Here is a 14,657-nt window from a genome sequence, read left to right on the forward strand (position 1 = left end):
AAATGCTGATAATCTTTTACTATGCATCAGAGTTTGACTCTCTTGACAGATGTTTATGTCTCGGTAACCAATGGCAAATGTGACGATGGCCTAAAGGGAAACTATACTATATGTTAAAAATATTTTTTAACAGTGAAACTTTACAATCACACTCAACGATTACAAGAACCACAGGAAATCACATTATTAAACTGAACAAATCCACATTGATACTGACTGGACTGATCATAACTGTCGATTAGCAGCAAATCACAGACCTCAGATCAGTTTTGTCTTGTCTTTGTAAATAATAATTTCTATTATCATTTGTTTTCTGTTTAAAGTTCAGAGTCATTTTGAGGACAGCTGTTTCAGGTGCTTTTAGTGAGAAACATAAACATGTTTATTTTGAGATCAGTGGTTTTCAAACTTAAAACGCCCTAAAAACACACAAATTAAACCACAGACCTCAGATTTGTTTCTGTGTGTTTTATTACATGAAGTGTTTGAAACCTACAATCAAATTTTCCGTCAAACAATGTGTTACTTATGGATGGAAATATGGTGAATATTATTTTTTCTGTGGACTTCCAGGAACAACTTCGAGCATGGAGGACTCAAACTGCCATAATAAGAAATGTAACATATAAAATTAATGATGCAAATGTTACACTGTTCCATTTAAGTACAAAATATACTAAATATATTTCTAAAAAAAAAAATTAAGTCAAAATAAAAGACAATATTTTAACATTAATATGAACTGAAGTTTCAATGATGGCGCTCATTGTTGGTAAAAAAACAAAAAACAAAGAAAAAACATTGTACCAGTTTCATGTCTTCAGGTACAGGTGAGTAAAAACACCACAGCAGCTCTCGTGTTGATGTCGATGTTTTTCATCATTTTATTATATAGATATATATATATTTATAATATTTACAGAAAAAAAAGAAGAAAAAAAGAAAGAAAACATGATCAAACTGAGCAGAGACAGCGCCGAGCAGAAAGAAGACAGAGGGTGAGTGACAGGAAGTTCTCGCCCAGTGCTTTTTTTGTTGTTGCTGTTGTTGTAGTTTTTTTTATTTTAATCATTATTATTATTATTAACAAACACCTGGTGAGGGTCTTTATTGAGCCAATGAACAGCGACGAATGAACAGGTGTGCAAACGACGAGATACAAACCCAAACCGATACAAAAAAAAGAGAACCGAAGAGAAAAAAGTCAAGCAGTTTCATCAGAATCACATTCAAAAGCAAAATACCCCCCGATAACCCCTCCCCCAACTCCCACTCCCACTCCCACCCAGTTGCCCCCTCCCCCAAACTCCCCTAGACCAGACAACACAGTAGAGTATTCAATGACACAGTAAAATCAGTAGAACATCAAGACTCGTTAAAAAAAAAAAGAGGAAATAAATCAGTCATCAAAATGTCCAGTATACGTACGTACGTGTGTGTGTATGTGTTTGTGTGTTGAAATGCTTTTTGTTCTGCATCTACTCAAGTGAGACCAACAACACATGTCTTGAAAAGCTGGGGAATGTTACACACGACCCCCCTCCCCGCTATGTGAACACACACACACACACACACACACACACACACACACACACACACACACACACACACTGCCTCCCTCTCGCTCTCCCCCCCTCGACTGTGAGTTTCTACTACAGCGTTCGTTCCAGTTCAGCTCGAGGAAAAGTTAAAAATAAACGTGTAAACCGACGCCGATGAAGCTTCTCTGACCAGAAGACACACACGGAGGAGGAGGAGGATGATGATGATGATGATGAAGATGAGGACGATGATGAAGAAAGAAAGAAAAAAATTGCATTTTAATCGCAGCTACATTTTCCTTGGTGGTTAGTTACATCATCGAGTCGTAGTACCTGAAACACTCAGGTGAGAACGAGGAGGGAGAGGAGGTTCACGACGACGACGATATCGGAGCAGGGAGTTTCATATCCGGTCCGAAAAACCTTACGACCAGTCAGTCCCTGAACGTCCAGACGCCTTTGAACGCAACACAAACCAACACACAAACAGACACACGCGCAATAGACACGATCAGACTGAGTCCAAAAAAAAGTCTTAACAAGGTCCTGATGCTTCTTCTCGCATCGTCTCAGGTTGATAAAAGGCGTCGCCGAGCTCTGACGTCAAACTAAGACGAATCCGATCGCTAAAGGGAGAAACTAAGCGGCTCTAGTTTGATCCTACTGGACTTCCTCCTCCTCCTCCTCCTACTAAACATCTGAACTCAAGGTCCACTTACTGAGCTTTCTGCTGCTTCTCAGAGGACAAGTTACCGTTTTTTTGTTTGTTTTTTTTTCAGCTAAACCATCATGAAAGCTTCAGTCGGCTTTACTTCACGAAAAACGTTACGTCTGCTTCTCGTGGCTTCCTCAGACACGTGTACGCAAAACCGAGACCGAGACAATCGGAGTAAAACAAGAGGCACAAACCGGACGAGCGACGCGGAGGAGAGAAGAAAACGACGACCTCCTTAAAGGAAGGAAGGAAGCAAGGAAGGAAGGACGTTATTCGTTAAGCCCCGCCCACTTTTGAAACAGACACGCCCCCCCCCCACCCAACACGACACCACCGCCACCACATCTCCATCCCGGCTTCATCTGCACACAAATCAAATAAAGGATAAAACTACAACAATAATAAAACAGTAATTATAAGATCAATGCAGGATATTGCCAATTAACTTCTATTACTACACACACACTCTCTCTTTCTTTCTCTCTCTCTCTCACACACACACACCCTCCCCCTCCCCCTCCCCCCTCCTCCGTCTGCCCTCTGACTCCTGTCATGTGTAGTGTCACGGTGGTTGTTGGTGGAGGTCACGGTGCTGAATGTTACAGCGTTTTGTCATTTCATCTTCTCCTTCCTGCGCATGAAATGAAGCTTTTCGACGACTGAAAAGACAAACTAACAGTTCATGTTACAGCTTCTTCTTCCTCCTCCTCCTCCTCCTCTTCCTCCTCCTCTTCTTCCTCAGCTCTAACACTCCCATGTGAAACTAACCGGGCCTCCTCCTCCTCATCCTCCTCCTGGCGTAACGACGGGGGTCACACCGAGGTTAAACGACGACCCTTCACTAACATTAACTCTGCTGCGCTAAACGGCTCCGAGCTCAGTCTGAGTCAAAGAGTCTGAACACATTTGTACTTTTTCGAGAGCTTCAAGGTGTGTTCACACAAATAAACACAGGTGTAAGTATATGTGTATGTGTGTGTGTTTTTGTGTGTGTTTGTACACAAAGTCAACAACTGAGAGACGAGTCGGAGCATCGTCGACGTACAGAGAAACTCTTGAGTTGATGTTAAATCTGTACAGATGAATCGATTTAATGTAAATAAATGAGGTTAAGACTTAACTGAAGAGCCTGGAGCAGAGGAGGAAGAGGAGGTGGGGGAGGAGGAGGAAGAGGAGGGGGAGGAGGAAGAGTAGGAGGAGGCTTCCCCTGGATCCTCATCAATAAATGGCACCGATGAGTCAGAGCTGCTGCTATTCAGGAACACAGGAACACCTCCTACTGTTGTACACTGCACCTACAGCGCACCTGTGTGTGTGTGTGTGTGTGTGTGTGTGTGTGTGTGTGTGTGTGTGTGTGTGCAGATCAACTCTAAACTTCATCTTCTCCTCTAAATCATTACCCCTCATTGTGTTTTCTCTCTGTCCTCTCAGTGTCTCCCTCACTGCCTCCTTCTTCTTTTTCTCCTCCAATGCAAAAACTCAAAATCTTACCAAGAATATTTGTCTTATTTCTAGTCAAAACAAATCTCAGCTTGACTTTAGCTTTAGACACTTTTTACTTCTTTCAAGCATATTTTCACTGGAAATAAGTAGAAAAATCTAATAGTGGAGCAAGTTTTTCTTTCTTATTACAATGCACAAAAAACTTGCTTTCACTGGCAGATTTTTCTAGTTATTTCAAGTGAAAATTAGTTTGAAACAAGTGAAAATGATCTAAAAACAAGTTAATTTTTAGGTGATGAGTCTTATTTTAAGTGGAAAGAGACATTTTGACAAGAAAGAAGACAAATATTCTTGGAAAGGTTTTGGGTTTTTGCAGTGTTTGGTGACTCAGGATGATGATGAAGGAGCCGGTGTGTTACAGTGTGTTATGATGAGGTGGTGATGATGATGGTGGTGGTGGTGGTGGGGGGGGGAGGGGTCACAGAAGGAGAAGACAAGGGGCCGATGTCAGTGTGAAGGTGGTGGAGGCGGTGGCGGTGGCGGCGCAGCTCGTCCGCTCTAACAGCAGCCTCCTCCCGACTGCCGGACGGGCGTGCTCTCGATCTTGAGGTTGGGCTTGTCGCCGCCGGCCGTGGCCCCGGGGCCCATGCGCTTCTTGATCTCGGCGGCCATGGTCATGAAGGCCTGCTCCACGTTGGTGGCGTTCTTGGCGCTCGTCTCCAGGAACGGGATCGCCAGGGAGTCGGCGAACTCCTGAAATTTTAAATAAAAGGTTTGATTGAAGATGAGCTAAATGTAGCGTGTTGGCGTTATATTATTATGAATTTGTCCTAATTAACAGAATCATGTAGAAGTTCTTGTAACTGTGACACAGGAAGGAAACGCCCACTTCCTGTTTGTTCTCTAACGCTGACGCAGCAGTCCTACCTTGGCCGTCGTGTAGTCCACCACCTTCTTGGTGGTCAGGTCGCACTTGTTTCCCACCAGGAGCTTGTTGACGTTTTCGCTGGCGTAGCGGTCGATTTCCTGGAGCCACTGCTTCACGTTGTTGTACGACTCCTGCACAGAGAGAGAGAGAGAGAAGAGGCGACGGCGTCAGTATCAGACTCAAAACTGGAGCTCAACACAGTTTACCAACTGTTTAACCACATACTAGGTCGGACAGCTGACAGACAGCTGACAGCTGCTACAGCTGCTACAGCTGTCTGTAAGGCTTTTCTTTTTAAGGTATGGTAAGGTTAAGGACGGTAAAGTAAGCTTAATGGAAAGGTAAAGGACAGTATGGTTAAGTTAATGACGGTAAGGGACGGTAAGGGACGGTAAAGTAAGGTAAGGTTAAGATAATGATGGTAAGGTAAGGTAAAGGATGGTAAGGTAAGGGATGGTAAAGTAAAGTAAGGTAAGGGACAGTAAGGTTTGGTAAGATAAAGTACCATGAGGTAAGGTAAAGTAAGGTAAGGTAAAGGACGGTAAAGGACAGTAAGGTAAAGGACGGTAAGGCAAGGTAAAGGACGGTAAAGGACAGTAAGGTAAAGGACGGTAAGGCAAGGATAAGGACGGTAAAGGACAGTAAGGTAAAGGACGGTAAGGTAAGGTAAGGTTAAGGACAGCAAGGTAAAGGACGGTAAGGTAAGGTTGAGGACGGCAAGGTAGGGTAAAGGACAGTAAGGTAAGGTAAGGAAAGGGACTGTAAGGTAAAGTAAGGTAAGATAAAGGACAGTAAGGTAAGGCAGGGTAAGGGACGGTAAGGTAAAGTAAGGTAAAGGACAGTAAGGTAAGGTAGGGTAAGGGACGGTAAGGTAAAGTAAGGTAAGGTAAAGGACAGTAAGGTAAGGTAAAGGACAGTAAGGTAAAGTAAGGTAAGGTAAAGGACAGTAAGGTAAGGCAGGGTAAGGGACGGTAAGGTAAAGTAAGGTAAGGTAAAGGACAGTAAGGTAAGGCAGGGTAAGGGACGGTAAGGTAAAGTAAGGTAAGGTAAAGGACAGTAAGGTAAGGCAGGGTAAGGGACGGTAAGGTAAAGTAAGGTAAGGTAAAGGACAGTAAGGTAAGGCAGGGTAAGGGACGGTAAGGTAAAGTAAGGTAAGGTAAAGGACAGTAAGGTAAGGTAAAGGACGGTAAGGTAAAGGACGGTAAGGTAAAGGACGGTAAGGTAAGGTAAAGGACAGTAAGGTAAGGTAAAGGACGGTAAGGTAAAGGACGGTAAGGTAAAGGACAGTAAGGTAAGGTAAAGGACGGTAAGGTAAAGTAAGGTAAGGTAAAGTAAGGTAAGGTAAAGGACAGTAAGGTAAGGCAGGGTAAGGGACGGTAAGGTAAAGTAAGGTAAGGTAAAGGACAGTAAGGTAAGGTAAAGGACGGTAAGGTAAAGGACGGTAAGGTAAAGGACGGTAAGGTAAAGGACAGTAAGGTAAGGTAAAGGACGGTAAGGTAAAGGACGGTAAGGTAAAGGACGGTAAGGTAAAGGACGGTAAGGTAAAGGACAGTAAGGTAAGGTAAAGGACGGTAAGGTAAAGTAAGGTAGGCTAAATGACAGTAAGGTCTTTCTAAAGACGTGACCTCACCTGATCTGTGACATCATAGACGACGATGATGCCGTGGGCTCCTCGGTAGTAACTGGAGGTGATGGTGCGAAACCTCTCCTGACCTGCAGTGTCCCACTGAGACACGGAGACACACGGAGACAAACACAGGGACACAGGAGAAGACAGAGGGGATCGAACATTAGAGTCTGTTCCTCAGCACAGACAGAACAGACACATGGGACAGTGAGAGGGAGCAGGAAGTCGACATCAGACACAAGTTCACAGGTTACGATTTAGTTAAGAGGAAGAAATTATATTCAGGATTAAGATCAAGATAAGGGACAACAGCTATTAGAAACACTTGTGGAAGGCTTTTAATGTGAAATAATTAATGGTAATAGAGTTAATAACAGCAGCAGAGTGGAGTTAATGTGAAGTTGAACAGTTCGGTTCAGCCTCAGTGTTTCTGTTTCTGTTCGTTTGGCCCAAAAATCTAACAAGCAGCTTCATGAGGGAATCGTCACTTTTCTATTTTGGGGCTTTTATGACAAATAAAAACAGAAACTTTGATGTGATGTTGTTGGCAGCAGCTCTGTGCCAAAGTCTAACAGCTTTATAGTCATTAATCTATTTCTGTGTGTGTGTGTTGGACGGACAGATGGACTCGAACCTCCAGGGTCAAAAAGAATAATAATCCAATGTAAAAACATTCACTCTGACTGACAAATATGATTTTGTATTTTTAATATTCATGTTTTTAAAATGATTATTGTTAGATAATATTATCAGTTATCACGTATTATTGTGTTGTGTAAAATGAATTCTATCACTATTCCTCTATAAAACTACAATCATATCATCATACATGTGGGATGTGATATTAAATCAATAATGTAATTGAAAGTGTAAGTGATTGATCCAACATATAATAAAGGAGCAAAGGTGCACAGTCAGCAGTGTTGTGTCCAACAAATCATATTCACACAATGTAAAGACACTCAACAAAAATCACATCATCCATTTTGCACAGAAGTGAAAGTGAAATTTACAATTTTTGCCCGTATAATATATATTTATCACATCGATGAGCTCTATTATTCCCAATATATATAAAATATTTAATTTTATAATACCAATATTAGCATATTTAGGTTCATACTAAGTCTATCTTTATTACATTCTCCCTATATAATAAGGGGGTAGTATGTATTTAGCTATATCATTCATAACTACTCACTGTACTCTCTGGTAAAAGACAGATGCATACAAACCTAAATCACACACACATCATATTCTCTATATTTGTGTGTGTGTGTGTAACCGTTTATTTACATGTCTGGTATTAATGTGTATCATTTGTTATGCAAAGTCAGTGCTCACATGTTACACAACAGAAGTATCACTGTTAGAGCCACAGTCACAAAGAGTCTGGTGTCGCTCACTCTGGTTTGGTCAGTGAAGGAGTTATGATGTGGTGTCATGTGAACTCAATCAGCCTCGTACAGCGGCTTCCTTCTTATGACATAAAGCTCAGACATCCCAGTTTGTAAACGGAGAAGAAACACAAGGAAAAGACTGTGTTTTATCGGTTCAGGCTGATCTGAGAGCAGCAGTATACGTAGGTCTGTTCCCTTAACTACAACCGGCTCCAGTTACAGCTCGGCCTCTGTCCTCTCTCTCTAGTGTGTTTTCATAACAATGGCTGGACTTAAGCCCTGGCTCAGGTGAGGCTTGTGTGTGTCTGTGTGTGCACTGCAAAAACTCAAAATCTTACCAAGAATATTTGTCCTAGTTCTAGTCAAAATGTCATTTCTAGTCAAAACAAATCTCATTATACTTAAAAAATAAGACTCATCACATAAAAGCAACTTGTTTTTAAACACTTTTTACTTCTTTCAAGTTGATTTTCACTTGAAATAAGTAGAAAAATCTGATAGTGGAGCAAGTTTTTCTTTCTTACTACAAGCACAAAAAAAACTTGCTTTCACTGGCAGATTGTTTTACTTATTTCAAGTGAAAATTTGATTGAAACAAGTGAAAATGATCTAAAAACAAGTTCATTTTAAGTGGAAAGAGATTAGTTTTGACTAGAAATGAGACATTTTGACTAGAAATAAGACAAATAGTCTTGGAAAGGTTTTGAGTTTTTGCAGTGTGTATGCATGTGTGTGTCTGTGTTCTCACAATCTGCAGCTTGATGGTCTTGCCGTCCAGCTCGATGGTGCGGATCTTGAAGTCCACTCCGATGGTGCTGATGTAGCTCTCTGTGTAGGTGTCGTCCTGTGAGCAGAGGGAGGAAGAGAGGGGTCAGACCAGATGTTAGAGGTCAGACCAGATGTTAGAGGTCAGACCAGATGTTTGGCGTTCAGAGAGACGGAGGGAGGACTTACGGCGAAGCGCAGCAGCAGACAGGACTTCCCCACTCCAGAGTCTCCGATGAGCAGGAGCTTGAACAGATAGTCACTGAAACACACACACACACACACACAGCAGTTGGTTAAAGTCACACAACCTGACACACACACACACACCGATGTCACAGGTCAGACTGCTACACACACACAGATGAACCAACACATTGTTGACGATGAGAAGATGTGACTTCCTGGTCCTCACAAACGTGTTGCTTAGTAACGGCTGCAGTTTTTTTTTAGACAGTGTCACTCAAACAGGAGGAAATCAACGAGCGTTTGTTGGGACTATTTCCAGCGGAGGATTGATCCACATTCGGAGCTGACGACAGTAGTGTGTGTGTGTGTTCACTGGTGTGTTTGTTGATGAAACAGGCTCCGATTGGTTTAGAGAAAAGTATTGATTACTGACAGGTCGATGTCGGATTAATGGGACATTTTATAACCGATCATTATCAGAAACGTGTGTTCTCCCTCTCCACACTGAGGCTGCATCATCTAACAGCACTCTCTACCTGAGATCATCTCTATTTAAATCAGTGTAAACTTAGTGTAACACGACTTCATTCATAAACTATGAGCACGATAAGGTTGTTTGTTTTGCTTTCGCATGACTGTAACTCAAGATAACGTTATCAGAGTCTCTGTGGTTCACTAAAATGGGACAATTTTCTGTTAAGATACATTTATATGCTCCTTTTTCTTTTTTTAAAAAATCTCTTGTTGTTTCGTCATCCTTCTATTGTCCTAACTATCTGAGGATATTACGCTTTAAGGGATAGTTCAACATTTTGGCAAATTGGCCCATTGCCATAACCCCTATAGTCATAGCAGTAGGTTCGTTATCTTTAATTGTCGGTGCAAGCTATTTTTTAGAACAGCAGCGCAGAGCTGCGAGCTGCTCAGAGCTACACTACGGAGGCTAATAGGATTTCTTGGTTTCCCTCATCAAACTCATCAAATACACAATCCAACAACTCCAAAACGCTCTGGTGGACAAGTTGTGACCTGCACATTCACCACGCTATGAGATAATAACAGAACGTTACCAGACAGAGTTGTTTTAGAGGGAAATGCAGAGACTGCTTGCTGAAAAACTGCCCCTGAATGCAACACGCATCATCGGTTTTGCATGAATTTCCCTCTAAAACAACTCTGTCTGGTAACGTTCTGTTATTATCTCATAGCGTGGTGAATGTGCAGGTCACAACTTGTCCACCAGAGCGTTTTGGAGTTGTTGGATTGTGTATTTGATGAGTTTGATGAGGGAAACCAAGAAATCCCATTAGCCTCCGTAGCGTAGCTGTGAGCAGCTCGCGGCTCTGCTCCGCCGTTCTAAAAATAGCTTGCACCGACATTTAAAGGTAACGAACCTACTGCTATTATGACAATGGGCCAATTTGCCAAAATGCTGAACTATCCCTTTAAATATTACTTAAAAATCACATTTCTGCCGCATTTTGCTGATTTGTTGTCAATAACAAAGTTTTATACGTATATAAATGTATAAATCCCACAGCGTTAGGGAGGTTGTGGAGCAACAGACTGTAAACAAGAGGTGAAGCAGCAGCTGATCTGGAACCTGCAGCAGGTTGATCAGGTCGTACCTGGGCTCAACGGGCGTAAACACGACTTTCTGTCCTGGCCTGATCCTCACTACCGACAGACACAGACATAGACTGTCCCGACAAAAATAAATAATAAATAAATAAAAAACAACCCCTCCGACCCTCCGACCAACCACGGGGCAGAAAACAACCTCCCCCAGACAGCTGTAGAGAAATTACCCAACACCACCAGGGCTATTCTTGTGTCATAGGAAACTGAGACTGTGTGTGTATGTGTGTGTGTTTATCACAGCCCGACACTCAATCGACTGACAATATGTCACTAATGTTGCAGCAGCAGCAGCAGCAGCGTTGTTGCAAAATCAGCCCAGGTCACATTTCCACACGGCTGCGTGTTGATGTGGTGCGATGCCACCGCGGCCGCCGCCGATCCTCGGTCTGATGAGGCAGCAAACGTGACAACACAATCACTGCGACAACAGCATCACTGAGACAGGATGTTGTGTGTGTCATGTGATGTGTTCAAAACTTGTGCCAAAACACTTTTACTTTGTAGAAGATGATCAGGTTTTTCTGCTCACACATGTGCTCCTCTCACAAAAGATTTAAAATGTTCAACGACATCCTGAAAACATGTCGAGAGATAATCTAAAACAAAAACAACGAAAAAAGTTGTTCAAAGAATTTAAAAAAATATTAACACACCAGAGCTGAAACTTCTGGTATTTCTGACAATAACGTAAAAACACCGGTGCAGTTTAACTTCCACCACGTCTAATAAGGAGGAGGAGGAGGAGGAGGGTGTTTGGAAAATACCTGACAATCTGGCACCAGATGATAAACCCCCTTTTTTAACTCTCAGGTTTCACATCACCTGACTCATAACTGTCCTTGTTGAGATTATAGTAAATAACCGGGTTTCGAAATCAGTCCACCAAGACTGGACGTTAAGAACAAGACAGCAGTGGATGAATGTTCATTAAACAGAACATTTAATCACGTTTACATGGGAAAATATAGATATAAATGATCATTATTCTAGGGCTGGGATTTCCAGATTCATGTCAACCCTAATTGAAAAGATCTGACATCGATTCATAAAATCAATCAATCTTTTAATGTCTGCAATTTGTTTCCTCTGTTAAATCTTGAGTTGCGCTGTTTACTTCTGTAGAGGGTCGTATTAAATAAATGTGCATTAATGTAACTGCTTTTGGGTCAATTCTGTATGTAAAGATTGATATTTTTTGATAAAGCACCAGGTTAGAGAGTTACATCTTTCTTAGTTCTGTGAAAATCTCTTTCATAACCGAGCAAAATTGGTATTAAAACTGAAATATCTCTAAATTAATCCATATCTAATTGAATCGGGACCTCAAATTGATCCTATTGAAACCAGTCCACCAAGACAGCAGTGGATGAATGTTAATTAAAAAGCTAGTTTAAGTCACTTTTACATATTCGTAGATATAAATACTCATTATTCATTCATAATTGGTTTTGCAAGTATGTTTAAATTTAAATAATGTGGGCCAGGTGCATTATGCCACGACACCACGTGGGTGTAATTGTAGGTAATATAGAAGGTATATTTAACCAGAGACGAGCTGAGCCAGTGTGTCAGTAAACACACACACACACACACAGCAGGGACATTAAAGTGTGTGTCTGCTAAGGGTGTGGGATGTTCACGGAGCTCGTTAGACCGGGTTTTTTGGAGGATGTGCTGCTGCCGACAGAGGGGACGCCGGCGTGTGTCCACCTCCACCTTTCACAGGGTCGTCCGTCCAACAGCTGCTACCTGCCGTATCACCTGTCCTTACAGCCTGGCTTCAGATATCAGCGGAGATAGCACGTTAGTTACAACATGATTGAGAAACAGGCTGCTGAGACGTTCAAAGCACGTCGGTGAATAAATAGCAGAAAAAGTGCAATATAACATTAATAGACAGAGATATGGTGAATATAGTGACCTGTACGGACAGATAGGGGGTTAAATAATATATGTAGATTATGCAACTGGGCCCATAAAGGCAGAGGACGTGTCTTTAAGATTAAAAAAAAAGAAGAAAACACACATGGGGTGAAGTTGTTTACCCAGGTCAGAGGTCATACACACAGGCATCATCTGTTACCGGACAAATACAATATTTTTGTTCGTTTGCTTGTTTTCTCTCTCAAAATAATAAACACAACATTGTAAATTTCACATCCACAAAGCTAAAAAATGTCCAAAACAACCCCATCATTTATGTTGTTTCACTGAAACTTTATTTTGTTTTTTGAGTCTCTGAGACATATTGATGATAATAATAATACGAAATGTTCATCAGCCAGTCAATTTTCATCAGAATACCTTATTTAAGTTTGTCTGCCACTTTATATAGATTCTATTGTTCCTATGTGTTCATTTATTTCATCATCTTTTATTATTATTATTTCATTTTGTTTGTCAATGTTCTTTTTTAGTCTATTATTTCATGCTGTCCCATTTGTGTTATTGAGATTTGGAAATATCTGATTGTATATACTCTCTGTTGCACTTTGTTCATTGTTGGACATAAATAAAGATTCGTTTGGAAGAGGAAAAAAAGAAAAAAATGTATCTGTTACCGTGCTACTTCACGCATTGTTACCGTTTTCCAGTCTAATCTACGGCTGCAGTCTCAAACACATTTTTCTTTTTCTTTTTTCAAACGGCACCAGGATGCTTCGTTAGCTTTTTTGTGTGTGTGTTTTTTTTTTTTTACATTTGTCACGGCTCGACAACAACAACGACGACGGCGAAGGAGCTGTCAGCTGACGACGTCCACAGACAAACCGACACATTAAAGGAGCTGGTCCGCGCCCTGTTAGCTCGTAGCTAATGCTGCCATTAATTTCAACGGCTGTTAGCTTAGCATTACCTCCGTGGAGTAAAGCTAACGTTACACCACACACACACACAAAAAAAAACCCACAGCTAATGTTTAATGCTAAGTTTCTGACGCATTTTGATAAAAGGTAGCTAAACAAAAAGACGAAACACAAAATAAGGTGTTTTTACAGTGGGGATGTTTGATGTTAAACTCACTATTCAGGATTCATGGTTTCACTCTGGATGTTTTTCTGTCGGTGACTCGACTCTTCCTTCCTAGTACTCCGGCAACAAAAAAAGAAAAAGAAAAAAAAAGATGACTAGAAAGGTCCGGTTATTATCCGAGGCACTTAAATGGGCTGCTGTTGTACCGTCCCCTGTTCGGCCTGGTTCATATATCCTCGATTCTTGCGGACATATCCCTGTTTTCTGCCCGGTAAAGGTGTAAAGTATATTAACTGCCTTTTTTTCTCTCTCACACAGCTCCTCAGTGTCCGTTGCTAGCGAGTAGTTTTAAGATGAAGGCCGCGCAGGTGCGGAAGTGACGTAGAGTAACGTGTCCCTAAAGAAAAATGACTGACGTCGACGTCATGGGATTTGTAGTTTATTGGAGAAGTCGAGCTAAACAGACAACAAAAGCACAAAAAATATATCTATTTGTGTATTTTTAGGCCCGGGTGAAACAGTCAATATTGACATGATCATATAAGTATTGAAATGATCATATATGTAAAGGTTGTCTCAGAATTTCATCCAAAATCCCACGTTAAAGTCTTATAATTTTGTCACATGACCATACTGGGATTTGTAGTTCATTATAGAAATCAAGCTAAACAGACAACAAAAGCACCAAAAATATATCTATTCATGTATTTTCAGGCCCGGGTGGAACAGTTAATATTGAAATGATCATATAAATAAAGGTTGTCTAAGAATTTAAACTAAAATCCCACGTTAAAGCCTTATAGGCTAATTGTGTCATATGACTATACTGGGATTTGTAGTTCATTATAGAAATCAAGCTAAACGGACAACAAAAGCACAAAAAATATATCTATTATTGTATTTTTAGGCCCGGGTGAAACAGTCAATATTGAAATGATCATATAAGTAAAGGTTGTCTCAGAATTTCATCTAAAATCCCACGTTAAAGTCTTATAATTTTGTCACATGACCATACTGGGATTTGTAGTTCATTACAGAAATCAAGCAAGCTAAACAGACAACAAAAGCACCAAAAATATATCTATTTGTGTATTTTTAGGCCCGGGTGAAACAGTCAATATTGACATGATCATATAGCCTAAATAAAGGTTGACTAAGTATTTAATCCAAAATCCCATGTTAAAGCCTTATAATTGTGTCCTATGACAGTGCTGGGATTTGTAGTTCATTATAGAAATTAAGCTAAACAGACAACAAAAGCACCAAATATGTATCTATTTGTGTATTTTTAGGCCCGGGTGAAACAGTCAATATTGACATGATTATATAGATAAAGGTTGACTAAGTATTTAATCCAAAATCCCCTGTCCAATCCAATTAATATTGACATGATGATCATATAAATAAAGGGGGTTTAGGGATTTGTAGTTCATTATAA

At 40.8% G+C, this 14,657-nt stretch overlaps 1 protein-coding gene and 1 long non-coding RNA gene across 2 annotated transcripts; both read right to left on the reverse strand.

Annotated features, from left to right (window-relative positions):
• Window positions 1-855: 855 nt before the first annotated feature.
• LOC146968842 (uncharacterized) lies at window positions 856-3,780 on the reverse strand. The gene is made up of 2 exons (XR_015034243.1): window positions 2,238-3,780; window positions 856-2,201 (listed from the first exon to the last, which is right to left on the reverse strand). It is a non-coding gene; the product is annotated as an uncharacterized LOC146968842 (long non-coding RNA).
• Window positions 3,781-4,058: 278 nt separating this feature from the next.
• rab1ba (zRAB1B, member RAS oncogene family a) lies at window positions 4,059-13,344 on the reverse strand. The gene is made up of 6 exons (XM_085806313.1): window positions 13,271-13,344; window positions 8,609-8,681; window positions 8,403-8,498; window positions 6,258-6,353; window positions 4,627-4,758; window positions 4,059-4,452 (listed from the first exon to the last, which is right to left on the reverse strand). Exons 1-6 carry the CDS (start codon window positions 13,282-13,284, stop codon window positions 4,258-4,260), a joined length of 606 nt encoding a protein of 201 aa, XP_085662439.1. The 5' UTR covers window positions 13,285-13,344; the 3' UTR covers window positions 4,059-4,257.
• Between the last annotated feature and the right edge of the window lie 1,313 nt (window positions 13,345-14,657).

The sequence above is a fragment of the Trachurus japonicus genome, chromosome 18, assembly GCF_045865225.1.
Source record: "Trachurus japonicus isolate A0001 chromosome 18, Traja_1.0".
In the NCBI taxonomy this organism is placed as follows: Eukaryota; Metazoa; Chordata; class Actinopteri; order Carangiformes; family Carangidae; genus Trachurus; species Trachurus japonicus.